This window comes from Oreochromis niloticus, linkage group LG23, assembly GCF_001858045.2.
Source record: "Oreochromis niloticus isolate F11D_XX linkage group LG23, O_niloticus_UMD_NMBU, whole genome shotgun sequence".
Taxonomy (NCBI): Eukaryota; Metazoa; Chordata; class Actinopteri; order Cichliformes; family Cichlidae; genus Oreochromis; species Oreochromis niloticus.
In genome coordinates this window covers 45,519,952-45,547,043 of record NC_031986.2, presented here as the reverse complement: position 1 = coordinate 45,547,043, position 27,092 = coordinate 45,519,952, and the positions used below count along the sequence as shown (strand labels likewise).

Genomic DNA, 27,092 nt, shown 5'->3' with positions numbered 1-27,092 from the left:
TGTGCAGGATTTTTTTTTCTTTTAAGGACGGAGGTTCTCCGAGTATGTTTGCAGTTCCCTAAGAATACAGACTCATTTTATTTTTATGGTTTATAGCTTGATGACTTGATTCATTTGTTAGCAAGACATTTGCTACGAGTCTCCACAGCAGCTCCTGACGAAGGCACCTGCGGGTTGTTTTAACTTCTAAGTAAATAACAAACAAATGACTCGTATATAAAAAGAGCTGACTCCTGACACTGACTGACTTCTGTGTGCAGATGTGTTGCACATTTATATGGGCAGGAAAGTTAGCGTGCCTGTGAGTTTGCACTGTGTATTTGTTTGCAAAGACCATCCATGTTTTCTTGGTTAAAAGCTTTTTATTGGTTACAATAATTCATGGCAACGTATCAGTATCACCAAGCCACTGTACAAATACAAAAAAAAGGTCTGGTGTGAAAAAAGACTATAAAAATTATTCCATAACAAGTGATTATAATTTCACACAATAGCACTGTAAGAGAATTATCATGGCACCAAGTCCCTGGTCTTTACTGGCTTAAAACATAAAAACAATAAATAAAAATCAAACGAAGGAAGTTTCAGAACAGTAAGTCAAAGTAGATTCGAAGGGCAGTGCGTTTTCTTGTGATCGTGCGGTGGCGGCGGTGGTCCTGTAATGCTAATGGGGAATACTTTTCCCTCCTATGAGCGACTTTCAGAAACAACTTTTTCATTTTCTGATGAACTTGCACGGCCTTTGTCAAAAATACTGCGAATGTGTGCAGCAGTGACATTTACACGCCTGCACTGGGGTTCAACATCTGCACCGCACGCGCCAAAGCTGCTGAAAAACGACAGCGTGCAGTCAAGTCCACTTCAATAATGAACATACTGGAGTTTTTGGTACTTTTGGACTCTACAAGTATCAAATAAAGACATCATGTAGGGCTGAGGGGATGAACTGGAAAAGACTTCAGGTAAATACAACAGTTAGATGAAGTCAAGCACCTGTATTTGTTTTTTTTGACTGGAGAGTTTCCTGCTCTACTTGCATGAGCGAACGGCACAGGCACATAAAAGGATTACTGTTCCCGGGTTCCAGCTGCTAATAGTGCTGAATTACAGAGCGACACGATGGTTGTCTGCTGAAAGTCACTGTCAGTAATGCAGACAACACCCCCCCCCCCCCCCCACACACACACACACACACACACACACACAGAGACACGCTCCTTTCTTCTTAAGCTGTTAAGGGCTAAGGTGTATTTTTTTCACAGCTAATGTTGGCAAATGAAAGTGAAAAAACTAAAGGAACAGTTCAACATTGTGGGAAAGGTGTTTACTCTCTTCCTGGCACGGGGATTCGGATGCCAAGACGACAGAGATGGATCCTATTTATTCTTTAAAAGCGCCGAAAGGAAGGCAAAATCTCACAACAATATTTAGAGGCTGCATATTTCTGTACAGTCATCGTTTGAATCTTTAGGACACCCTGCCTTTCATTCTTATTCTTCATTGTGTGGATCCTAGTATAAAGCGCTATGGCTGAATGCAGCTCAGGTAGTATAAATACGAGTCCATTTAACCTTGAATTTGTTTCTGTTTTTATAGGAAAAATGTTGAGAAAAGTGTTTTTCCTCATTAAGAGAAGCACATTTTTAATTGTGACAAAGGCCGTTAAGAAGCTGAACACAAACACGCAGCATCTACTGTAGTTACTGTCAGGCATCACAGACAGTGCCTACAGAGGTGGACCTCTACCATCACCTTCCTGATGAGTTTACAGACTCAGCTACTCAGAGTCACACGAGATTAATAAATAAAGTCTAATTTGTACATTTTGGTCACATTATGCTAACGACATGAGTGTCAAGTAATTAACCCACGATCGTGCAGTTTGAAGGTCTCACTCGTATCACAAACACCAGGATGGAGACTTTGGATGTTCCTGGTGATGAATTTGTGGCTGTTTAACCCTGATGTATCACGTCTGATACGTGTAGTTTTCTGAGTTTTTGAGACTTCCACATCGTTACTGTGAATTTTTCCCAGTGAAAGATATAAAAAAATGTCTCAATACATTTTTAAGCAATAAATTGGAAAAACAAACCCATTCATGTATTATGTTGTCTGGTTTCTGTGACAGTCTGAATATTACAGTTTGTATTGATGCAACAGTGCCCCCATCCAGTGACATTTTAATTAACTTTAATATTCATTAATATTCTGATACAACTGCAAGAAAGCACATTTCCCAAAATTTCGTACTGCTTCTTTAAATTCAAGCTGTCATTCAATCTCTGAGGACCCGTGAACACCTGATGTCCACTGACCTGAATAGAAAGATGAGCTCTGTCAGCACTCTGGGATATAAAACTCATCGTCCTCTCCTCATCATCACCGTCAGATGTAAGCAGCCGCCCTGTTTGAGCATCAAACCCCAGACTGGATTTAAAATCAGACGCTGAGGTGACTTTTGATTTGATGGATTTGATGGAAGAGGAGGAGGAGGAGGCTGCTGCTCGAGTACTGTGAGCTAATGTGTAGTTTTCAGTTCACAGCTCAAGGTCTGTGGGTAACATTGGACCTAGTCTAACACTTGGATCCACGTTATCCACATACTTCATGAGATTACTACCCCCCCCCCCCCCCACACACACACACACACCTCACAAAGATATTCTCAGGATCAAAAACTATAACTGCCCTTTAACATTCGCTCAATGCAAAGCTGTGACGAAGCAGCAGACGGGTCAGTAGACTGACACGGGGGCAAACAGGCATCTCACACATACTACAAACTGTACTGCAGTAGTAATATTAGAAAGCAGAGTTGTATAAAAGATGCTGCCGAGCACTCGTTTTAAGCCGTCTGTGGTGTTGCGGTGGGTTTTTAGCAGGCATGCTTTGTTTTTGTAGTGTTCTACGAGGAAAAGTTTCTTATTGATCAGTGCCTAAGCAGGAAGCGTGAGAGAAAAACATTACGGTAGCTGAAGCTAGTATTAACCTCCTATTATGAATGATATCGTAAGGCAGAATGGAGACACGATAGTTCCACATCCACAGGTGCACCAACCCTCGTTATTCAGCCCGTGTGGCTCAATGTTTACATCTATAAATAGGCACCTGAGAACGCTGATGGATAGGTCCAACTCACACACGTCACATGTGTGAGTGTGTCTATGTGTGTGTGTTTAAAGCCTTTTAAGGAGCCGAGAATAATGGAAGATGCACGATAAGAAAATACTTAAATCAGAAATACCACGTCTATGTGTAAATAAGTCACATGTGCTCGACGGTTTAACATTTGTACTACAGTTCATGAGTGCTTTTCTAGCTCTCTACTAAGTGTACATTTCAGTCTAAAGTGTACTTTCCTCACTCTCCATATTTAACAGTTCATAATGTTTCTGTTGAGGAAAACAGTGAAAGTGTTAAACCCTTAAAAAATGCGTAGTTTTGTTTTTTCTTCTTTTTACAGACCTGCGGTGTCACTGCTGTGACTTTGGGAGTGGCTGTCATGATTCCAGTCACACAATCCACACCTTGTTAATGACACAAACGACCCATCCTTCATTAAGAAAAAAAAACGTCACGGTGAGCTGTGGCAGTCATCCCTCCTTCTGACGGAGTCACTAATGTCCTTGGCCTTCCTGACATGAAGCTCCTCCTTTAAAGATGCCGTCACAGGGCCGCTCGGGGATAAGGTGTCCACTTGCAGCGCCCTTTTCTACACCAGCATCATTCAAAAAGTGTAGGCCGTACGAAACAGAGATGCAATGACCTCTTCCAATCCTATCATTGCAACCGAAGCGGTCCTCTGAGCATCCACAGTCCACTGGAGTAGAAGCCAAGCAGGGCCTCGGATAAAATAAAGTTTTCTATCTGAGCCTACAATTCACCAGTTTCTACTTTGGGGTTAAAGCTGGATCACAACCACAGCGCTCCAATCATTTCCTTCCAAAATAAAAGACTGGCGGGAACGCTGGGATTTGGGTTTTTTGTTCTTTTTTGTTCTTTTTTAAAAAAGAAAGCAATCACAGCCATCATTCACATGAATGCAACATTTACAGGTACAGGGTGCAGTAATGATGCCACCTGCCTGTCACCATAACACAGAGATACAGGGGAAGAAGGTGAGTTTGATTTTTTGGTTTAGGTGTCAGATCCTGTTTTCCTGCACGATGAATTGGCGTCACTAAATCAACGGGAAAATTTGGAAACGTTACGCTGCTTTGTATCCATTTAAACTCCCACATGATTTGGCATCTTGTTGCATTACAAGAGTATGTCCATTCAAAATAAATCACAATATTAAAAATGATATTTATAAAAAAAAAACTAAACTCAGGGCTGGAAATAATCTACAAAAATATATACATACACATTATATATGCATATATGATGCATATATACACACACAATGCTATACATATATATATGTATATACTGTCTTTATATATAAATGTACATGTTAGACACTGATGCTAATCTTGTTGTTAGTCATGGTAATACATACCTTTGGAAAATTATTTGTGTGAGGACCAAATCTTCTTTTCTGTAACATTTTTACTGGACACTCTGATTTCTGCTGCTGTGCAACAGCTCGGTGAACAAAACTAAACATCTGGTAAGAAGCAGCACAGGTCACCAGCAGAGATGATAACTGGGGGCTGAGTTAAGGAGAGTCAGCTGACACAGTGTGTGCACCCGCTCAGTGATGAGTTGGGATATGCCGGGTGGGGTTGTGGAGGGGGGAGGGGGCAGTTTTTGAGTACGACGGCCTCGTTTAATTCCAGATCCGGAGGAAACTGTCCCAGGAGCCGGTGGCCACAGCCATGCCATCGCCCGTCACTCCTAAGCAGCTCACTCTGTTGTCGTGGCCCGCTAACACACCTGGAGGGTGGAAAACAACCACAGACACAGGTTGGGTCAAAACAAACCTCCATCCCACTGAGAATGGAGACTGCAGGTCAGTAAAACATCAGCTGTATAAGTGATGCAGGCCTTCATGATGATGATTGATTTATCAGCTCGTGATTTACATCTGTCATCTTGTCAAAAACAAAAGTCCACTGGTTTCACTGGTTTGAATTTAAATAAACACACTTCAGTAGAGCTGAATTCACAGTTTGTGTGTATTTCCCTCACATCATTCGAGTCCTTCAACTCTAAATAATACCACCTTTAATGGGACCAGTTGGACCCTGCTGTTGAACAATAAGAAATCTGAAATGCTGTATGTGCACAAGCAGCAACGTTCACTGACATGCATGTTGTTACACACGCCACCGATCGTTAAAAAGCAAAGTCACATGGGCGTCTTCATGAACACAAACTGTTTATAGGAGCTGAATATTCTAATTCTTGACATTTGTCACATAATTAGTAGAGAACCCACACAGAGTTCAGGTGTGACTCACCTGCACGCTCGCCCTTCAGCGTGTCCCAGACGTTGCAGTTGAAGTCATCATAGCCGGCCAGGAGCAGGCGGCCACTCTTAGAGAACGCCACGGAGGTGATGCCGCAGATAATGTTGTCGTGGCTGTACGTCATCAGTTCCTGGTCTGCACGCAGATCAAACAGCCTGCAGGTGGCGTCATCTGAGCCCGTGCCAAAGGCATTCCCATTGGGGAAAAACTGTCAGGGGGCGGGACATGGATCACGCAGATATAAGTGATGAATTATATGTTTTCAGGGTTTTGTCTCTAAGGAAGTTGCGTCTATGACGATGCCTGTTTTACACTGCCAGGAAAAGATTATAATACAGGACGCATGACAACCAACACACTGATAAATGATTATTATTGTTGTCAAACACTGACGTCAGCCGGCACTGTTCCTCCACAGGAAGGTGCTCAGTTTCAGTCTCTGTCATACTCTCATCACACTGAGATAAAGGCTGTTAACTTTAACGAGGCTTCACGTCGTCTTCAGTTTTTATAAAATGAGCCTTTTTCATTTGACGAATTGATAATTTTTTTAATACATTTCAGTCAGACTTCACCCTCCACCCTCTTTGGCTGGGTGCTCTTCCTGCTCAACATTTGCTCCAATATTATCCCGGCTCTCTGTCAGGCTACGGTGACAGCCGTTTGTTTGGAATAAACACAGGATCAGCCCACAATTTTCCTAGAAGTCTGCTACTCGGAAGCGCTCATAAAAAAGATAAACACCACACCACATTTAGTTCTAAAATGCTGAGACATAATCAATCTGCAGTCGTCTATTTTGTGATCGTCGACACTCCCATGTCTCCTTGTGATTAAATCTCGGGTACTCACGCTGACGGCGTTGATGTCAGACACGTGGCCGGTGAACGACTGCCTGCACATGCCGTCGCGGATGTCCCACAGCTTGGAAGTGGCATCACAGGCTCCCGACACAAAGGTCTTGTAGTCCGGGCTCAAAGACAAGCTCATCACATCGCCTGTGTGGCCAGAGAAGGTTGTAGTTTGCTGGCCCGTCTCTATGTCCCACAATGCACTGCAACAAGGAAGCAGGAAAGAGGAAAACATATGAACTCTTTATGAAAAATCTGTTTTATTAGACTTTCTTATTCATGGATCATATTGCAGTATCATCGCAGTGATCAAAGGCTCTGCACGCAGCTTTACAAACCTTCTGTGATGACAACATGCACGTTACACAGCTCATAAGAGCGTCTGCAGTCTACTGCGAAACATCACTGGAATATTTCCATCATGAAGAGAACTTAATGGTTTAAACTACTCACCAGGTGGTGTCTCCAGAGCTGGTGAGTATCTGGTTATCATCCAAGAAACGGCAGCAGGACAAATAACCTGGAGGCAAACAGAAGGTTCCAGATGAGACGAGGACTCCTGTGTGCTCCCCACTCACACTGTGTATTTCCTCTCTCCTACTGTCAGCTCTTCCACATGTTTCACACTGGCTGTGCTTCATAATACAACCCTAAAGGGATTAATGTCTCCTCCTGAAATCAAACTGGGGATGTTGTGTGTGAGCCACTACACTGTAGAAAAACCCTTATGGCCCCCATTAACCAGGACATGCAGGAGCTACAGCTACAGTACAGAAGTCAGATTGGATTCAACTGTTTAATATGAAAACAGAATAAATAAATATTAGGGTCTCTGGTCTCTCCCTCACCTGTCTAATCTTCACTATCCAATAAAAGCAACAAATAATCAATAAAAACAGAAAGAAATATAAAAGATCTTATTGAGGTTCTGTGAATTACGACAGAGTACCAGGGCCACATTAAGAAAAAATATTATTCATTCTGAGAATAAAGTTGAAATGTGAAGATTGACGAGTCAAACGACTCCCACGCCAGCCTCTAAACTGGCTCGTGTACATGAGTTAGTGAAACGACTCGATGATGTCATCAATGATCAGCAAACGTTTCGTATCAGTTCTGGTTTTCCTTCGGATCGGCTGCAGCTTTCTTTCTGCTTATCCCCACCCTGTGTTTACGAGCTAAAACACAAATGATTTCTAAAACTTTCTGAGTCTCTGACGTACAGTTTCACTAACTTTTCCCCTTCATGTGGCTCTAGTGCTCGTTTGTAGTTAACCATCTGTATTTGGTTCTTGACTGGGCGTGTGCATACCTGTGTGTCCAGGTAGCTCTCTGGTGACACGCACGTTGCCTTCGCGGGTCTTCAGGCTGTATATGGAGCAGATGTTGTCCAAACCTCCACAGGCCACGTAGTTTCCAGAAGGGGCGTAGGCGCATGTCATCACCCAGGAAGAGCGCAGAGGGATGGCGTGCATCTGATTAAAAGGAAAGTGATTTCTTTATTATATACAGTAAAAGCGCTTCATGTGGCACCTTACTTTCACTAAAAGCTTCAAGGCTGAGTTCAACTGATGGAAATTACATCAAAACATTATTTTCACTTATAGGAACTTAAGTAAAAAGGAAATGAAAGGATGGATTCTTCTATTTCTTCATGTGGTGCTGTTGCAAATAAAATAAAATAAAATAAAGAAAGACGAAGTCATAATTAACCGATGCATACATGAGAGACGAGAGTCTGAAATCACTATTTTACTTTGCACTGGGTTGGATCTTAATGCAGGTGCAGTTGTAGATGTTACAAAAATCACAACAAAGATAATCCCACCTTATTTGTTGTGTAGCTGTCCCAGATGATTAGCTTCCCATCTTGTGATGCACTGACAAGTAACCTAAAAATGAGGTGAGAAGAGCAGCGTGACTCTGAGCTCGTGGTGAAAAGCCTACACCAGCTAAGCTGCATGCACCCTGTTTCATTAAAAGCAATGAGAGCCAGCCTTGCAAGTTACTGTGCTGCACTGTCAGCCAGGTTACAACGTTCTCACTTCTTCTCCCGCTGGAAGCCTCTACGTCCCAGGTAATGTCCAACTCTATGGAATATTCATTACCCCAGTTACATAAAAGTCTACAGCGCTAGAAAGAGGCAGAGGTGGGGCAGCTAAATGTAGCGGCAGCAAAAATAGCCCCGAGAAAAGGAGGAGTCAGAGATGGGTAAGATGGGGCGAGATCTACAGATGGTGCAGATGCACAAACAGCTGGAACCCCTCCCTCCTATCCTGACTGGGTGTTTCCATCTCTCCGGGGACAGGAAGTAGCTTGATGGTGCTGCGGTACAAATCAAGAGGAGAGCCATCATGCTCAAATGTCAGTAGCTGTATACAAAACAAACAGTGGCCACCTGCAGGGTCACCTGGAGGGTGCGAGACACACCCGGGCACACATTCACACCTACACACCAACGAGGACAGTCAGCACTGTGCATTTGATCAGGACCTTCTAATAAAACTGCATCTTATGTTTATAAAAACTACTAACTACAAAAACAGAGACACTTATTAATCTGTATCTACTGACGTATTGCCTAAGGATTAGTGATGTGCATGCACACTAATGGTGACATAAAATCTTAACAGCACCGTCTCAGTGCTCATAACTGCAACAAACCGTTAAAAAGGCAGTTTGTAAGCTTGAATTCATCGACTACTCAGTGCATGTAGCAACAGCTGAAGATTTCCTCACTGGTAAAATTTGAAATATATATATATTAATTATTTTTAAAAATGTTCTGATTTTAGGAACTTACAAACTGCATCTTTAAGAAGAGTATTAAATAAGCTGTGGTAGCTGTGATTACTATTGTGCTCACAGTAAAATGGTGCTCATCCCATTTATGGTGGTATTAGTCATATTAATAGACAGGTAGCAGTAAAAACATGAACAGTAGTAGTGGTAGTAGTTTAACCCCACACCTGGGACTGTCGTCACTGCACCAGTGTATTGCATTGGAAGACAGACACAAAGAAAGAGAGTGACACACACACACACACACACACACACACACACACACACACACACAAAGATACCATTTTTAACAGCAATAAATAAAGGATGATGTGAAACTCACGACTGTAAATTTATTTTTGCTGTGCAGCAGACCTTCACCTGGAGCTTGTGTTGGTCTACAAACTGTTAATAAATGTCGTATAAATGAAGCATCCACAGAGATTAATCCAGGATGTGACTGAGGATTTATGGTTATGACTAGGGCTGGGCCATATCATACCATTCACGGTAATACCGGTATAATGTCGGGCAATGATAAGAAAATGAAATATCACGATAGAATATGGGTAAAACGTGCATGCGCAGTGCCTTTGTTTTCATACGCGTATGGAGGAAAAAGCGTGCAGGCGACGCAGAATGAGAAGAGCGAAAGTGGATCGTTGAATGAAACGGTTGAACCAGAATTGGTTTGTAAAAATGCTGCAACTTCAGTGGTGTGGAACTGGTTTAGCTTTCGTCTGTCAGACAGACAACAAAGCACTATTTTTGGTAGCGCATGCTAGCGGGCGTCGTTATTACCGTGTTGTTTGGAAAATGCGGCACACTTAGAATCAATCCTTTGATTTTTCTGAAAATCGACAGTGTCCCTTATAATCCCGCGTGCCTTATGTATGAATTCTGGTTGTGTTTACTGACCTCGAAACGATTTTATGTACACGGCGCTCGAAAATCTGTCAAATGTTGGTTCGTAGCTTAGTACGACTTTGCTAAGCTACGGACCCGCACCGCTTGATGGATTGTCGGAGCATTACGGCTATCGTAGGCAGGAGCCTCGCGGAGTGATACGTACTGTGCTTCAACATAATATTACCGTATTGTGTGTGTATAACCTCTTTTTAAGTTTTGTGGATGTTATACATGGTTATGCTGAGGATATGTCGGCCAGTTTCCACTGGAAATGCCTTTTGGTTAAACTGTCAGTGAGGAATTTGCATTTGCACTGTTAAATTTTTATATAGCTTTAATGCACCTAAAAAACAGCTGCTTGTTTAAGTGAACATACATTGATGGGGTTTTTTTCACTAATAAAGTTGTGGAGTTGTAAAGTATTTTGTCTAGTGTCAATTATATCGTCAGTTATATCGTTATTGCAAATTTTCAAATGTATATCGTGATAAATATTTTTGGTCATATCGCCCTGCTCTGGTTATGACTGCTTTCTGAAGGTGAGTTCATATTTGATTTCAATAAAAAGCAGACCATCAGCCCCACAAGCAGACTCCATGTAGTCTGACCAGTTGTTATTCTGTTACTGACCAACCAGAACTCAAATTCAGTGCCAGCACACAGCCAGCTGAAGACAAAACAGATCAACTACTGCCAATTCAGAAAAGATGCTATCAGGCGAAGCAGCATCTCAGTGAATACAAGTCCAACATTCACTGCTCTGGACTATTCCAGCAGAAAACAGCTGAGTGATTAACGTACAAATGCTCAAATACAACAAAAACCAAACAGCCGTAGTAAGCAAACGCTCAATGAAAGAGCAGAAGATGAAAACTGCTCGAGTGAATTTCACATCCTGGCTGCAGTTTATAATTCTGTTGTCTGTATAATCAGCACACTACCTGGAGTCACTCCCCCAGTGCATTGCATAGATCTTGGCCAGGTGGCCCCTGAGAGTGCGTCGCGTCCGCATCTGTATCCGGCCCACCGAGTCCAGACCAGCTGTGATCTGCCAAAACACAGGAAGAAGTGTCAGTGGTTACACTGGAAGGCTCGCACACACTCATCAATGGACACCAGCAGCGGCTGCAAAAACAGGCCATTATCTGTCGACGAGGCAGCGGGGCGAACGTTAGTCGTGCTTATGCTGCTGCACGTCTGTGGAATATTTATATGGATCCAATGACAGCATGTGTAAATAATGACACACTGAGATCCAGTGTTTTTATTCTGATGAGATATAATTGACGAAATTTATGTAATTTTTCACACATTATTCACAAGTAACACGTGTGGCAAAGAAATCTACCAATAAACCAAATGGTAAATGCATTTATAGACACATAGTAACCTTAAACTCTTACCTGTGACAGAGTGGAGTCACTGCAGGCTTTTCTGGCATCCTGCAACATAACAAAACGGGCAAACTTCAGCATATTCGACCACCACGTAGCAAACGGCTTATTAATGTGTTTAAACCTGCTGTGATTCACTGCCAGTCGCAGAGATGATCAAACAGCAATCACACAGTCTGACTGATGTTTATTCAAGTGGCTGTCTGACAAAAGTTACACACGTCACAGCGTCACAGCATGCAGTGAACACACAGAGGCACACGTGTGATGTACACACACACACACACACACATACAAAACACACAAAAAACAACAGCGATATAAACAAAAAAGCACAAACAGCATGTCGCCATACCCGGATCTGATTGCGTAGTTGCTCAGCTTCCTGCCGCAACTGTTCCAGCTCGCTCATTGTTTCGCTGATGGGCCACGCTCCGCTCCAAACACTGACTACGCTGGGAAAACACACGTGCCTGCACGTGCGCGCTCACACACGCATGCAAACTCACACGCACATACACACACGCGTACACGCACACCTTACCAGCTGACACCTGCAAGAAAGACAGACAGAAACACTTTTAGGTTGAAGGATGGGAAACAAACACAGGTATCCTGTTTGGGTTCACACTAAAGAAGAACGTGCTGCAGAGGGTGGGGCCAGGCGGCAGCTCCGAGGGTGCTCTGGCTCTTCAAACACCCTCCTCAGTCTGGTTCAAAAGGCCATCTGAGCCAGGCTCTGACCTTTACTCGCTCAATCAGCCTTTTGTGCTGCTGCATTGCACTGGCTGCTCCGCCCGCTGTCTGTGTTTTTGTGTTGAATGAGCGCCGTTGTGTACTGTGGGCAGATCTGGATTGTCTATTTGATAACATTTTCAAGTGTGGAAAAAAAGCATATATTTATCAGTTTGTGTGTGAGCGTTTAAGTGTGTGTGTCAGGGTTAAGTGCATCATCCCTTTGCACATGCATGCGCGCGCACATGCCGGTTGCCACTTCCTTTACCTTGGGGAGTCTGAATGTGGGTCACAGAGCACTTACACACTCCTCGGAAATGTTTGGACAGCAACCCCCCACCGCACGCCTCCAACATACCCCACCCCACCCCCTGACTTTCCACTCTGTTTCACAGTCTGCTGTCCAGGAGTCAAACTCATCGAGATTAAATTTTCAGTCCCGTTTTCTATAATTCAACAATTAGACCAAGTTCAGTCTTTCCTCTTCACAGGAAACCGCGCAGATGTAACGAGGAGGATGTTTGTGTTTCAGCTTCAATTTTGCAGATGCTTTAAAACTGTGGTACACGAGATACTTCATGAGCACAATCGTGGAAAAAAAGGCAAGTAAATAACTTAAGATAATGATAAGATGTTTATAAAGTTCAGATGACTTTTATCTAGACATCACTTGAGTTGGTTTTGGCCCCTGTGTTTCCACTGCACTGGCACAACAGAGGCCTTGACTGCTCGTCGTGGCCTTGGCTCAGCCAACGGGGTCTTTGACAGGCACTGCAACGCTCTCAGCTGTCTAGGAGTGACGTCACTCTCTCCTCCAGCTGACGCAACCCCCACTAAGAAGGGTCTGGGCGTCAGCTCTCCTGTGATGTGCCCCCACGCTATCACTGCTATGGATCCACTACGCTGTACCTCTCTGCCACGTCACCATGTGCCTCTCGTGGATGACCAAGACACCCAGTCTGACCTTCTCCACCACCTGGTTATGCTGGGAGATGATGTGAGAAATAATTCAGCTTCATAATGCTGACAGACAGAAGGATTTCCAACTAGAATAAAACTGAAAGCACTGATTTATGGGAGTGTCACATGAACGTTTATATTCCAGTAGTGATTATTATTAATTCAGCAGCTAAAATAGAACACATGAAAGTGCTGTCGTAAGCACAAAGACAGGCAAAAGACACGCTCATACAACATTTACGTGTAGTGACTTACAGTTGTGAAACTCGGGTCGTTTGTGTATGTGTGTGTATGTTCCCTCCACTTGTGTGATTTGAGTCATGCGTGCAGCCAGTGAGCTGGTCTACAAAGACCTAGATCATGGTGCAGGATCAGGCGCGACAAAAGCGGAGCTGTGTGTTGCAGCTGCCCATTGTTTAGTATGTGGTACCAGTATAGCAGATAGGTCTGCTTGGCACCGCCGCCACATTTGGGGCCTCTGCGATAGGCCACGGGAGGCCACAATTGCTACTTCTCTGCACTACTGACAACATCCACGCACCAAGCCCTCCATGCATTCATTCAACTTGTTCAGCCTGGTGCTCCCAGTGGCCGACAGGACACCGCGGTGCCTAAACTGGGATAAAACATCTGCTGCCTCCTTCAAACTGTGGACATGTAAGACAGAAAGGCACTGGTGGAAATACTCACGAACGCTACATTTTATTTTGAAAACTGACCACAGGTATTTTTGGCTGCTCCCTTATTTCCCAAGGGATCAGGACAACGGACAGATGTGCATCTTTGATTTTGCAAAGACTCCAGCCTCAGGGGCCCAGCACTAGCTGCTGATGCCCCCGAGGCTGGGTGTGTCTCCTCCTGGTCTTATGCCGCAGAGTTTTCACATTACAGGTGAATGTGTCACCTGCTAAATCACTGAGAATAATCTCAACAAACAGCTTGAACATCACTCAGTGTTTGTGCACAAAATGTTTAGCTATAGAGCCATAGTGACTTTTATTTAATTACTTCTCATTAACAGCAGCAATCAAATGTAATAAGTAATGACTTAAGTAATGATCAATAAAGTTCACAAAGTGTTTCACAAAGCATCAAATCATCAGGACAAAGAACATTTTAATTGAGACACGAGAAATCTATAAAATAACCAAAAACTAAAATATATTAAAATAACATTTAGATTTGTTACAGTAAGAGAAAAAAACGCACATGGCCTCAAAGCCTGCAGTATAATAATCTTTTTTTTTTAAAAACTCACCGTTTTTAGTTTCTTTGAATGTTAATGAATAGTTTAAGTATTGGTTGTTTGACAATGATACTGGCTGCTGTTGCTGCTTTTATAACTTAATCAATACTGCAAACCTGTCTGTGTCTATCATGTGTGAGGAATACAAACGTTATCTGAACTGTATCCAACTCAGACACATAAGTTCACTGCTTGCTCACTAAACTCTACATCCGTGTCAGACTGTTCAGTGTCTGCTCCTGCAGACGCACAGACACAGTAGTTCATGTTAAGGCAGAACTACACCTAAAGACACCACGGGAACTCCAAAGGCAGATCCTATGAGGTCTGAGTCAGAAAAATCCAACTGTGAGAACACGCAGTGGTCTAATTTGGTTAACAGAGCAGCAGCTTTAGGGGCACGTCAAAATGAAATGAGCAGGAAGTTCACCAACATCCAGGTGTGGACACACTCGGGCCTGCTGTGAGCACCTTATACCAGTGCTTACAGTAAGTTGTCCATATTATGACTTCTGAGCTCACATCTTATACCTGTATACAGCACAAATCCTCTTATTATTAAAAAGAATGACTTACACCTTCACATAGATTGCTTGTGATAAAATTTTAATTACTTGGAATCAATCAGTGCTCTAAACCAACTTTTTTCAGGCTCTTATCTAGCGAGCACTCAAAGCACTTCATACAACATGCCTTGTTCACACAAGCTCTTTTTGCTTTGTCTAAGTGCTCTATCACCCTCAGATTAAGGTATCAATATCTGGGATCAAACCACCAACCTTCCGATTACTAGATGAGATTGACTAGTATTAGATTTTTTGTTTGTTTGTCTTCAGCTGATGCCACTGATGCCACATGCTCGGTTATTTATTAGAAAACCCACCAAAAAGACAAAACGTGATTTGTAGTGAATGTGCACCTACTGAAATGAGTAGGACGTTCAGCGTGTGAAACTGAAAATGCAGCAGGGCAACTCCACAGGTGTGAACTTGTTCAGGTGACCTACAAACTATTGCAGACATCTGGAGAATGAAGGAAATATCTGAAAAATGTCCAGTATGGTGAGAGTCTTCCTGCAATAACTAGAGCACATATGAAAATGCACAGGAAATATGCGCAATGATTATGATTTCATTGCTTCCACACTTGTTCTGAAAGTGGGTTAATGCTTAAATACAATCCCCTCCAAAGCCTCACACCTCTCTCTGGGCCAAAGCAGTGGCCCCAAACCCGAGCATACTCAATTTATAGTAGTATAGGACATAAACCTTAGCGAAACACCGACCTGCGGACATTTGTGACTTGTAGAAGTCATCCTTCCGATCATCTTATCGACCAATCAGCTAGCCGGTTTAGCTTTCCCCACATTTAAAAGCTTTTTTTTTCTTTTTTTTTCTTTTACAGTGAAACACTTCACTATGCAAAGACCAAAATCAAAAATGTATTCCATTTTTACAAACGTGTAAAGACTGAATACATCCCTGATACACGGACCAAAGAGCAGGAGCCAAACGGCGCGGCACCAGTTGATGCTCAGAGGAAGGCGGGCTGTCATGTATATTTAATAGAAAAGGAAAAGAAAGTCTACGCAACCACATATGAGAAAACCAGATGTATGAAATGGAAATATCTGAACTGTTGTCTGCCCAGTGAAGGGTTTTGCCCCTACAGCTCCGCCTGAGTCATTTGACAGTGTGTAAAAGGCCGCGTTTGGAGAGCAGAGAAATTTCAGCTACGGAAAGCTTTTAGCTTAGAGAAAGAAAACAGCGCAGCCCGGGAACAGTTATTTCAACACTGCTGCCTGGAGTGAGCCAGCTAACGGCGGTTTTTGCATATAAGCCGAGCTCAATGTAAAACAAACAAAAACAGCCGTGACCAAAGCAGGAAATAGCGTTTGTAAAAAAAAAAAAAAAAAAAACGCCACCAAAATATCAAGACTTGAGTGCACGTCCTCACCTGAAAACAGGCGGTTTTGGGCTCCGTTCGTCCTTTAGTCCGAGTCACACCGATCCGTTTTCACACGACAACCATGGCCACAGCTGTGAGGGAATCGCAAAGGGAGCCGTGCTAATTTTAAGACCGTTTTAATCGGTTTAAATGTTCAGAAGCGGGCGCGACTCGTGTCGGATTTGACTAAAATTTTCACCAAGCAGGCTAATCACCACACCCATGAATGTGGGAACATAGCAACAGCCTACGCTGAGGGGTGCCCGCTACATCACACATCCATATTCACGTTTCCTTGTTAATACAACAACTTATAGTGTAACAATGTCGTACTAAATTAGTTATAATTACGTCAATAATCCCGAGGTATCATTAAAAACACTTTAACTAGCTCTAGAAATATCTATAATGACTCGTACACCCTACGGGTGAAATGGTACCGTCTGGCAGCCCCCTCCACAAAAAGGAACCGAATGGGATACAGGAAACAAATATTAGACCTAAAAAGCCAGTCATTGTAGTGATTCAAACAAGAGTCATCTAAGGTTTGCAAACTCCACCTTCGCCCTCTCATTCAAATACAAACTGAGTTAATAACGCAGACACTGCAGTAGAAGTGAAAGGTGAGGAGACTGCAGTGTTTTTAACAACTTCACGAATGCAGTCTGTCAACAGCAACAGTTGTGACCACATAGACTGGCGATATCTGAGACGTGAAGGTACCTGCAGGTCTGCTGTAGAGCTTTAGAGGTGCACCGTGAAAGGCATTGTCCAAGCACAGACAAGAAATTAACCGATTAATCAAAATCAAAAATGACTGGTAAGTGCAGCTCTAAAATGTTTATGACAAACATAGCTCGCCCTTCATCATCAAAGTGGCAGAAATATTTGTCTAGTTTCTCTAGTCATCCTTTGGTTTCTTGACAGTTTAATGAATTTCGTTGCTTTACTATTCAGACAAATCTAATGAGTGGGTAAGAATTATAAATCTGTCCAAAACAAACTGAAATCCCCCAGGACACAGCTGTGCCAAGTCTCACCCTGGCAAGTCTCACCACAGTTGGCCTGCAGTGGGTTCATTGAAAACGATCTCTCTCCATTAGGACAGGATGAATTTTTAATGGGGCCAATGAAAGGGAGCAGTGGGATAGGCTTTCCCATATCTCTGCACGAGCCATAATCAGTGGAAGGGAGATGAAAGTTTTCCAGTGCCTGGTTTCCTTTCGGAGTTGCATGGGGGCAGATTAAGTCTAATTTAATTCATACACACAGCAGTAGTTTAGGTGTGTCCCCCCCCCCCCCCCCCTTCCCTCCATCCCCAACACATTATGAGGATTAGGATTAACATGATAGCAGAGACATATGCTGTGGTTGGTTTACCATTAGTGCCAATGGGATTACATTTTCTTTATTTTACAGTGTTAATTTGCGCAGCCTGGGAACAGGATATTACTCACAGTATGTTTTATTCATAAGTCTATATTCATACATTAAAACCACACATTCTACATCATATAACAAAATAGAATTTAGATCCGTAGGATGACACCTGCCAAAACCACAATCAATAATTTGTCCATGTGTTATAGAAAATACATTTTATCAGTCATAATAAAGATAAGCAGAACATTTAAGTGGTTTTAGTATTACTGTTTCATTTATAGCGTGCTTGTAAAGTTGTACTAACAAGTTTAAACCAGCCGGTTTCACAGATGACATAATACTGGGTCACCCTTAGCGTTTTGTCAGATCATGTCTGAAGTTACGCAAAAATAGACTCCTAATTGCACAAGGTAAAGCTAAATCATGCAGTCTGAACACCGCTACAGCTCAGCTCTAGTCATGCACTACATTAGTCAACACTGAGTGCTGTAGTTTTTTGTTTTTGTAGCGTTTTGGATCAGAGATTGATTCTAAATGGACGATAACTGCCTAAGAAGAAGTCATTTTGTGTTCTTTCTCTATAGTGAGCAAAAAAGACTGAATTCATTAACCAGCTGAGAATCGCAGTCAGTGTGTCCAAAAGCACATCCTAGACCAATCAGCTCCCTTGGTCCATTGCTTGGCAACCAGAAAGGAAGAAGCAGGGTTGGGTTGGGGGGAGCAAATTGACACTGTAAAAATAGAACATCAATAGCCTGGTGTGTGAAAAAAAGAAAGACACACATGTTGCTGAGGCTATAAATAGTGTCCTGGAGCCTGGAACAGGTATTGTGTACAGTAGCTTTGTCGTGTTATTGTACATTTTTGCATTTATTCGACTTTAGCAACACAGCTCAATGCATAGCAGTCACGCAGGTGAATAACATCATTTGAATTTTACGATGGTTTTATGGTGTAGGAGAAACAGCAAGAACTGACGTACCTGTATACTGCTGACTATACGTCATCCCCAAACCATCAACAGGTCGGCACAGTTTTGATTTTTCTGATTGTCAGCGTGGATACAAAATTCTCAGCAAGCTGTAATAATACATTTCAGCGTATTATCACTGATGTTTATGGAAATCCATAAGGGGAGGGGGGTTAGGGTTTGTTTGTTTTTGTTTTTTGTTTTAGTTAATGAATGACCAGGATAATATCTCATGTTTCTGCCTCATATCATAAATCTGTGTGCATATTGTTCGGGGGAATTCCAATGATCTTTTCTCATATTACACCAACTTTAATATATGACATTTTTAAACTGGGTAGTGCATGTGTCTCGTGTAGAACAGTGTGCTCAAAAATAGATCTATCATATCCAATTCAGTTTCACAGGACTGCTCAATAATGATCCAAAAATGTGGGTGATCCGATTGAGTGGAGATAATGGGACGTCAGTCCTCCACCTCCTAAATGTTTTTTTGTTGTTGTTTTTTTTTGAATCCCTATGTTTCGATTTTAGGCCACATGCTGTCACACCCCCATGTAATACTTTAACTGTATCAGAGGCAATTAAAATGTGTAGCAACAGTAGAACCTTAAAAGGCTTTATCGGGGCCGTCTTATCCACCAGACGTCTCCCAGGGAGGCAGGCCGTTGCCAGGGTAACCCTCACAAATGGCAACTGACGTCAAGAAGGTAGGAGAAATACCAGGGAGAGCCAGAGCTGCTATGCATAATGGATTATTGAAAAAAAAGGCCCTCTTGAAGAGTGCAAAGTGACTTAAAATATGCGTGCCTTGCTGAGCTCACCAGTCCTGTCTCACTCTGTGTGATGAGGAAAATAGATGTTGGCAAATTCTGGGTTTTACTTGCAGACTGCCACAGCTTAGCCTTGATTGGCCCTAGTCAAATTATGTATCTGAGTAAAAGCTTGCAGGAGAACAATCTCAGAATTTTGACACATAATGGTCTATATCCTGTACTGTGACCTCCGTGTCATTTATCAAAGTGCTGTGCACAACTCATTTCGTTATATTTTGCTTCCGAAGAGCCAGGCTGCTTTCTGCAGCAGTGGGTCCAGGCTTCCCGAAGGTCTTTCAAACTTTTTCTTTGGACATTGTCTGCTTTTCACTTATTTTCAATCCAGTTCATGTATGGGACTATTTTGAGAGGAATGTTCATAATCAATTGTCTTAGGAATCATAAAAGCATAAAAAGGCAAATAAAAAGGGAAGAATAAGTGTTGTGTTAATACATAACTGACTACTTATCAGAAATCATTTTTAAAAGGGCGTCTTTAGGCACTCTGTTATTTGCATCCCACATAGCTAGTTTCCATTTTGGCTGAATCTTGAATCAGGCATAAAATTGTATGTTTGCACCAAAGAGACTTGGTGCAAAACCCTGGCATATCTCAGCATAGTGTGCAGTGTGTTATTAAAAAATTGTAGGAGACTGGCCTACAAAAACTATCTACAGCAGAGGATCAGTATGTGAATCAAATCTAGGAAAGACCTGACACATGATGCATTTGAGAAATGCATCTGACCCTTTATTTGATCCATCTTATGTTCAAGTCTCAGAAATGGTCTCAGAGGAAAGGTGTCTGTCAAGAGTCATTCTTAAGGAAGGGAAACAGAGCGAGGTGAAGGCTGAGGTTTGCCAAATTACACAAGAACTGAACAGAAAATCAGTAACGACAGGTGTCTGGAGCAGTGATGGGAATAACGGCGTTACTAACGGCGTTACTATTTTCAGTAATGAGTAATCTAACTAATTACTATTCCTATCGTTACAACGCCGTTACAGTTATTAACAAGAAAATGCGGTCCGTTACTATTTTTCAACAAACAGACGGTTGAAGTTGTGTTCAGTTTATCGCATCTTATATCAGCTGCAGGAAGTAGCTGTAAGTAATCTGGACGCTACAGTTTTAAGCAGCTGCGCGCTCCCGCGGACGGTAATCACGATCACTGTCTAGCACAACACCTGGAGCTCAGGGGGCAAAACAATCGCATGAGTGCTGCTGTTTGACTGAGGAAGAATAAAGTAGTCGTGGTAAGCCAATCACGTGACCACTTAAAGACAAAGCAACAAGGTGACATATACCAGTTTATAAATTGTGTTGATAGGCCACGTAAAACCAGAGTCATGATAAACAAGATATACGCGGCGTTTTTTCCTCACTAGTTTCGTCACGTTTACTGTCTAAGGACAGCGCAGTGAGACCTCTCTGCTTATGACCAAAAAATAAAAAAAACAAAACAGGGGAAGTTTTAGGAGTGACGGCGAGAGAGAGAGAGAGAGAGTTTTGAGATGTGAGAGATTTGTGACGTTTAGCGTGTTTGGGGTGTGTAGTTAATGTGTTGTCTTGTGTAGTTAGTGTGTAGTGTTGTGGATAGTTTTGTGTTGTGTGTCAGAACAATGAGGCGACTGCTGTCTCCAGGTAGAAACAGCAGTGATACACCTGCTGCTGTCAGACCTGCAGGTATCAGGCTGTGATGTTCTCCTTTGTAGTGGACAGAAATGATTTTTTTGGAGTGGCACAAATAATTTGTGTGGCATCTTATTGAAGAACAGCTGATTGTTCTGTAAATAGTTTGAAATGGTTATTTTAAAAAAGGGTAAAAGGTAAATGGATGCAAATAACTTTGTTGTTTGCAAAACTTGTGCATAGGATTGTAAAATTGACAATTTATATTTGCATTTAAAGTTATGAAATATGATTCATTAAAGATGTTTGTGGTTGTTACAGTAAAAATATAACTTTTTCTACTCTGATTTTATGTTTTTTGTCTGATTTTAGATCAATTGTGTTAACACAGTATGTCAGGCCCTCCAAGGTTTGGAGGCCCATCTCCCCCACCACTTCCCCTGCCGGTGGCAGACGCCCTCAGACATCGGTGCGTTGGTGGTTCTTTGTGTCCGGGGGTGGGCGCCCAGGTACCCACCGGCTCACTCCTTGGCGGCTGCTTATCGGGGCCTGGAGCCTGGGGCTCGCTCGGGCCACTTCGGGGATGGGGTGCCCTCGGCCTCTCGGCCCGGGGCTCGGTCACTCAGGCACAGCTGGCTTCCGGCGGAGCTCACGGGCACGTCACTGCAACCCCCCTGGCTTCTGCTCCGCGGCTGCTGAGTGACCCCTCATCTGGGACTCTCCTCAGCTCTTTCTGGGATAGTGGCGCGGCTGCCCCTCTGTTGGTCTTCCTTGGTCTCTTGTGTTCTGGGGGCCTCTGGATGTCTGGAGTTTTGATCTCCTCCATACCTGCTTCATGCCCTGGAGGACGGGGCAGTGGCCCCCCACACCCTCTAGCAGATCATTACATGAAGGAACCTTTTAAAAACAAGCGCGTTCATGCTCACAGGTGCACACACGGGTGATCACACACACAAACTACACCCTTTTTGGCTCCTACCTCAAAGCACACTGTGCACTGTCGATCTCACGTGCTGCACAATAATGTTTAATATTTAGTATTTACTGTCATATTCCCATAGATCATTGTGATGTTGTTTATTACTCTCGTTTTCTTCTGCTTGCTTTCTTTTTTTCTTTCTCAACAGGTGATCCAGGTGATCGATATATAACAAGAAAAAAAAACAAAAAAAAACAAACAAAAAAAAAAACACAGTATGTCAAAATGAAAACATGACTGTAAATTCAGACACGTGAGGTTGTGCTGAAAAGGATGATACCAAACAAGGCAAAGTAAACAGTTTTTAAAGGTAAAATGTGGAGAGAAAATCAAAAGTAGTTAAAAATGGGTAATTATACCCTGGACCGCAGAGGGTTAAACGTTTTTTTAAAGTAACGCAATAGTTACTTTTCAAGTAATTAATTACTTTTAGAATATTGTAACACAGTTACTAACTCAGTTACTTTTTTGAAGAAGTAACTAGTAACTATAATGAATCACTTTTTCAAAGTAACTTGCCCAACACTGGTCTGGAGTGATGAATCCTAATTTAAAATTTTATGTTCAAATTGTTGTCAATATTTAGTTGAGGAGACACTGCGTCTTCAGCTCTGCCGTGGTTTTAACACTGCATTTCATTCAGCGGGGGTCTTGGCAAAATTGGTGTCATTATGAACTCAGAAAAATAACATCAGATTTTGATCTGCCATATAATGCTATCTGGAAAATGTTTGAAGGCATACCCGGACACTATCAGTTATGGATTAGCCTTCCCAGAGCTCAGACCTCAACACTACTGAGGCAGTGCGGGATCATCCTCATCTTCACAGAGAATGGAACAAAAGCCAGCCATCATCCAAAGACAAGCTTTGACTATCCTCCAAGGAGCCCGGAGAACTATTCCTGCACACTACTTAAAGAAATTACAAAAAACACTGAAGAGAGTTCAGGCTGTGTCGAAGAATAAAGGTGGTCGTACCAAATACTGACCTTCAAGTTTGTTAGAATTCAACTAACATGGATTTTATCTTTTATACTTTGTTTTCATCTATTTTTCCACATTTCAATAAATGCACCTTTTTCCCATTTTCCTAGAAAAATATAAACTAAATTAATTGTGGCACAGTATTGTATATAGAAAAGTACTTTTTTGTACTGCAGTAGAATATGTGCTGCTCAGTATGTTCTGACGTATGGATCCATTGTAAGAAATGTAACAAGGATACACAGTGACATTCATGCACGCGTTGTCAAAGTGATTGTTTGACATCATGTTAAAGTGCAATTATGAAGGGTTTAGGTTCTTGTCTAATCTCAGTGCTATTCCTGGGCCATGAGAGTGTCACACAGCAGCAGCTCGGTGAAGAACCCTTCTGTGATAATGCCTCGCGTGTTGTGCTGGGAATCACACTCTCCACGATCAACGACTGTGAAGTCACGGCTCACGTACTGCTGCTATCCATATTGGTAGAGCAAAACAGAAGTATGGACATGTAATATAGAAGTGACACTGTGTCCATTTTGGAGAAGATAATATATATATATATGTATGGATCTGTGCAATTCCATTATTATGACATCATTAACTTTTTCAAATAGAATAAAGTCAGGTTTAATATTTTTTGCCCACGAAGCTTTTTGTCTCCAGCACACAACATTAAATTACAAGAAGAAAGATTCTGAGCAAGAGTGTTTTTCTATAATGTTAATATCCAGGTTAAAATCATATAAATGTACTAGTGTCCAAAAATTAATCTATTTATTGAAAAGCTGCATATTTGTCAATGCTACATCTTCAGTTCCACATTTATTAATCAAACGACGCCCTCAATTACATTAAGGAAGAGCAACCCTTAATCTTTTGATTTAGGGAGAAGCTGCGGAGGAAATGTGCAAACAGAAGAAGTGAGAGTGTTTCAGTCCAGGGGAATCCCAGACACTTCTGTAAACCAGGGGTGCAACAAGCAGCACAAAGCATGAACCAACATGCTCTGAGTTTCCAAAGAAGTCGATCACACATCAGTATGGGGGGGGGGGGGGAGTGAGGAATAACCCTGGTGTGCTAATACCATACTTTGCAGATGCCCCCAAACAGCTTCAACCCTACGACGCCACATGATCATTAATTTATTACCATGAGCCCACAATTTTTTTTTTTACTTTTTTTTTTTTACTTGACATTTTGGTGCACCACAGATTTTTAACATGAGATAAGACCTACATTTCACCTCCGCACTGCCTCAAAACCAAACACAACTTTATACCAGGTACAAAGACTGAGTTCAAAACCTCACTAAACACCACAGTCACCAGCGTTTCCTCTATTACACTGCAAACACCACGAAAAGGTGAGTTAAGTGCCAGAAAAATATCTGAGTTTTAGTAAGGTTTATACTGCAGACTTTAGCCTCGGAAACATAGTTTTTCTATCTAAAAAATTATTTAAATATTATTTTAAAAACAGTGGGAATATTCTTATTTGTACTTGACTGTATACAGTATTCAGTATTCCTGAGTAAGTACATTTTCCCTGGCAAATATAGAGGTTACTGTGCTAATACATCATTGCTGTGAATCAAAAAGCTTGACATTAAAAAAAAAAGAATGAAAGCTTTTCTACCTTTTCCAGTGCAGATGAGGAGAGGAAGTGGCTGTTTCTGCATACGTCCTAAATGGCATGGATTATGAGTCGCACAGAGCGCTGTGGTTTCAGTTCTTCCTTTCAGCAGTGAGTGTAGATGCTACTAGGAGGAGCAGCAAATGGAGAGCAAGGCAGAGCTGGCGGATGAGGTGGAGAGCTACTGAGTGGGAGGGTGATGATATATAGGGGGGCCGGGGGACACAAAGGATAGCCGATGGAGTAGTTTTTCTATTAAAGGGACAGGGTTGATTTCTTCAGTACTAGTTGAAGAAGTTAAATAAATAGAAATGAAAGAATAATCCCACTTTTTTTTTTTGGCTTTCCCCCCAAAAACTTGTTGCAGGTACCTTGGCAGGTGGCCACAGGTGTGTTTTCATACAGGGCTTCCTAGAAGAACAGCATAAACAAAATTTATTGATTTACAGTGAAGACAGCTTGTCTCTGTCCCAGGCAGCATTGGGTGGAGACCATAAGCATATTTAACATCCTGGTTATAAAACAACATTTCTCAGAGACATCCCATATTTAGTACTCGTGGTGGACTTCAGATGTTGGCTCCAAAATACTCATTGACCTTTGATATGAATCTGACGCGTATCTTAAAACATTTATAGTTTGAGACATCCGTGTGACTTCTTATTTTTCCATTCCTGTATATGAAAACTTGTTTCAATAAGACAATAACTCAAAACTGAGAAAATTACTTGAAGTTTGGAAGAAATAAGCAAAAATTCTGAGGCAACAACAAATAATAAATGTCAACTTTGCTTTACCTGGTAAATTTTTTAAGATTTATTTTTAATGGGAGAAACACGCTTCTATTCATACACAGCCCGTATATAGTTGTTTAGACACTGCCTCATGTTTACACCATTCTTATAAATGATCCATTCGCACAGTAATACTTTTGTCCAGTATGTGCTTCCTTTCTGTAATGGTTTAGCATATTCAATAACAAAAATGAAATTGGTTGATTTAACAGCATCCTTCTGAGATTGTGCTCCATTTTTACATAATAGCAGCAACTGCGTGACGTCTGTTCCACTAAATCTCACAGGTGCTCCACTGGATTGAGATATGGTGACTTGAGGTCATTTGAGTACAGTGAACTCATTGTCATGTTCAAAAACCCAGTTTGAGATTACCCGAGCTTTGTGACACAGCTCACTGTCCTGTTGGAAGCAGAAGACGGCTACACTGTGCTAATACAGGCAAGCCATTTCCTTTAGCGACCGCTAAGTGTTGTTGCTGATGGACATGGTCAGAAACCACACCCAGGTAGGGTAGGGTTAAATGATGATCAGCTGTTACTGAGGGGTCCAAAGTGTGCCATAAAAACATAACTCACACCATTAGAGTACCACCAGACTGAAGCATTAATAGAAAGCATGGTGGATCCATCCTTTTGTGTCATTCACCCAAAAATCTGACTCCACCATCTGGATGTCACACAGAAATCAAGACTCATCGGACCAGCTAGCATCTTTCCAATATTCTGTTGCGAGTTATGGTGAGGCTGAGTTGTTACCTGTTCTTGCCGAGAATAGCATCTGGTGTAGCATCAAGGGTGCTGGTTGTTCAGAGATGCTCTTCTGCCTACCTTAGTGATATTCTTATCACTGCTTCTTATCAGATTAAAAGAGTGTGGCTGTTCCTCTCTGAACTCTGGCATCTAGATGGCATTTTCTCCCAATTGGATAGTTTCTACAACCATCTGTAAACCCTACAGATGGTTGTGTGGGAAAATCCCAGTAGAACAAGTTTCTGAAACACTCAGACCAGCCTGTCTGACACCAACAAATATGCCACATTCAGTCGCTGAAAATTACCTTTCTTCCCCATTCTGATGCTCGGATGTGTCTACATGCCTAAATAGAGCTGCTGCCATGTGACTGTCTGATATTTGCATTAACGAGCAGTTCAACAGATGTCCCTTTGTTGTACCTAACAACGTGACAATATTTAAACAGTGCTCAGAACATATCATACCATGTCCACTGAATCATCGCAGTAATCAGCAGCTGCAAAGATCCATAAAATTAAACCATGTCAAATATAATAAATGTGTAGGCTGCTTGTTTATATATGATTTTTATCTTCTCGGCCCTCTGTGTACATCATAACTAAAATCCAGGATTGTAATTCTAAAAAAAAATTAAATTAAAAAAATGGAGCAAAGCTAAAGTAAAAACTTTCATTTTCAAAGTCAGTCACATTAAAGAGCAACAGACTAATAACTTCGTGAAAAAGTTGGAAAGAGATGATCAAAACCTGGCATTTATTGGACATTATGCTGGTGTGTACCTGCAGAGAGATTTTCCCATAGTCGCCCTCTCGCCCGGTGTGGAAAAAACGCACCGACAACACTCCTAAAATGAAAACTTTTTCATTGAAGAATAATTTCATGGTTGTTTATTGGAAACCAAAGAGT

The 27,092-nt window shown here is 42.0% G+C and overlaps 1 protein-coding gene across 3 annotated transcripts; it reads right to left on the bottom strand.

Annotated features, from left to right (window-relative positions):
* Positions 1 to 342: 342 nt before the first annotated feature.
* LOC100691167 (guanine nucleotide-binding protein subunit beta-4) lies at positions 343 to 24,816 on the bottom strand. 3 transcript variants are annotated; one of them, XM_025902806.1, is made up of 11 exons: positions 24,641 to 24,816; positions 11,708 to 11,906; positions 11,362 to 11,400; positions 10,900 to 11,006; positions 9,238 to 9,252; positions 8,097 to 8,160; positions 7,581 to 7,743; positions 6,722 to 6,788; positions 6,270 to 6,471; positions 5,409 to 5,625; positions 343 to 4,881 (listed from the first exon to the last, which is right to left on the bottom strand). In XM_025902806.1, the coding sequence occupies exons 2-11, from the start codon at positions 11,762 to 11,764 to the stop codon at positions 4,775 to 4,777; spliced, it is 1,038 nt and encodes a 345-aa protein (XP_025758591.1). In that variant the 5' UTR covers positions 11,765 to 11,906; positions 24,641 to 24,816; the 3' UTR covers positions 343 to 4,774. The 3 variants fall into 3 exon arrangements, with proteins under 3 accessions (XP_025758591.1, XP_025758590.1, XP_005479266.1); XM_025902805.1 differs by lacking the exon at positions 24,641 to 24,816 and adding an exon at positions 16,250 to 16,485; XM_005479209.4 differs by lacking the exons at positions 9,238 to 9,252; positions 24,641 to 24,816 and adding an exon at positions 16,250 to 16,482.
* Positions 24,817 to 27,092: the final 2,276 nt, after the last annotated feature.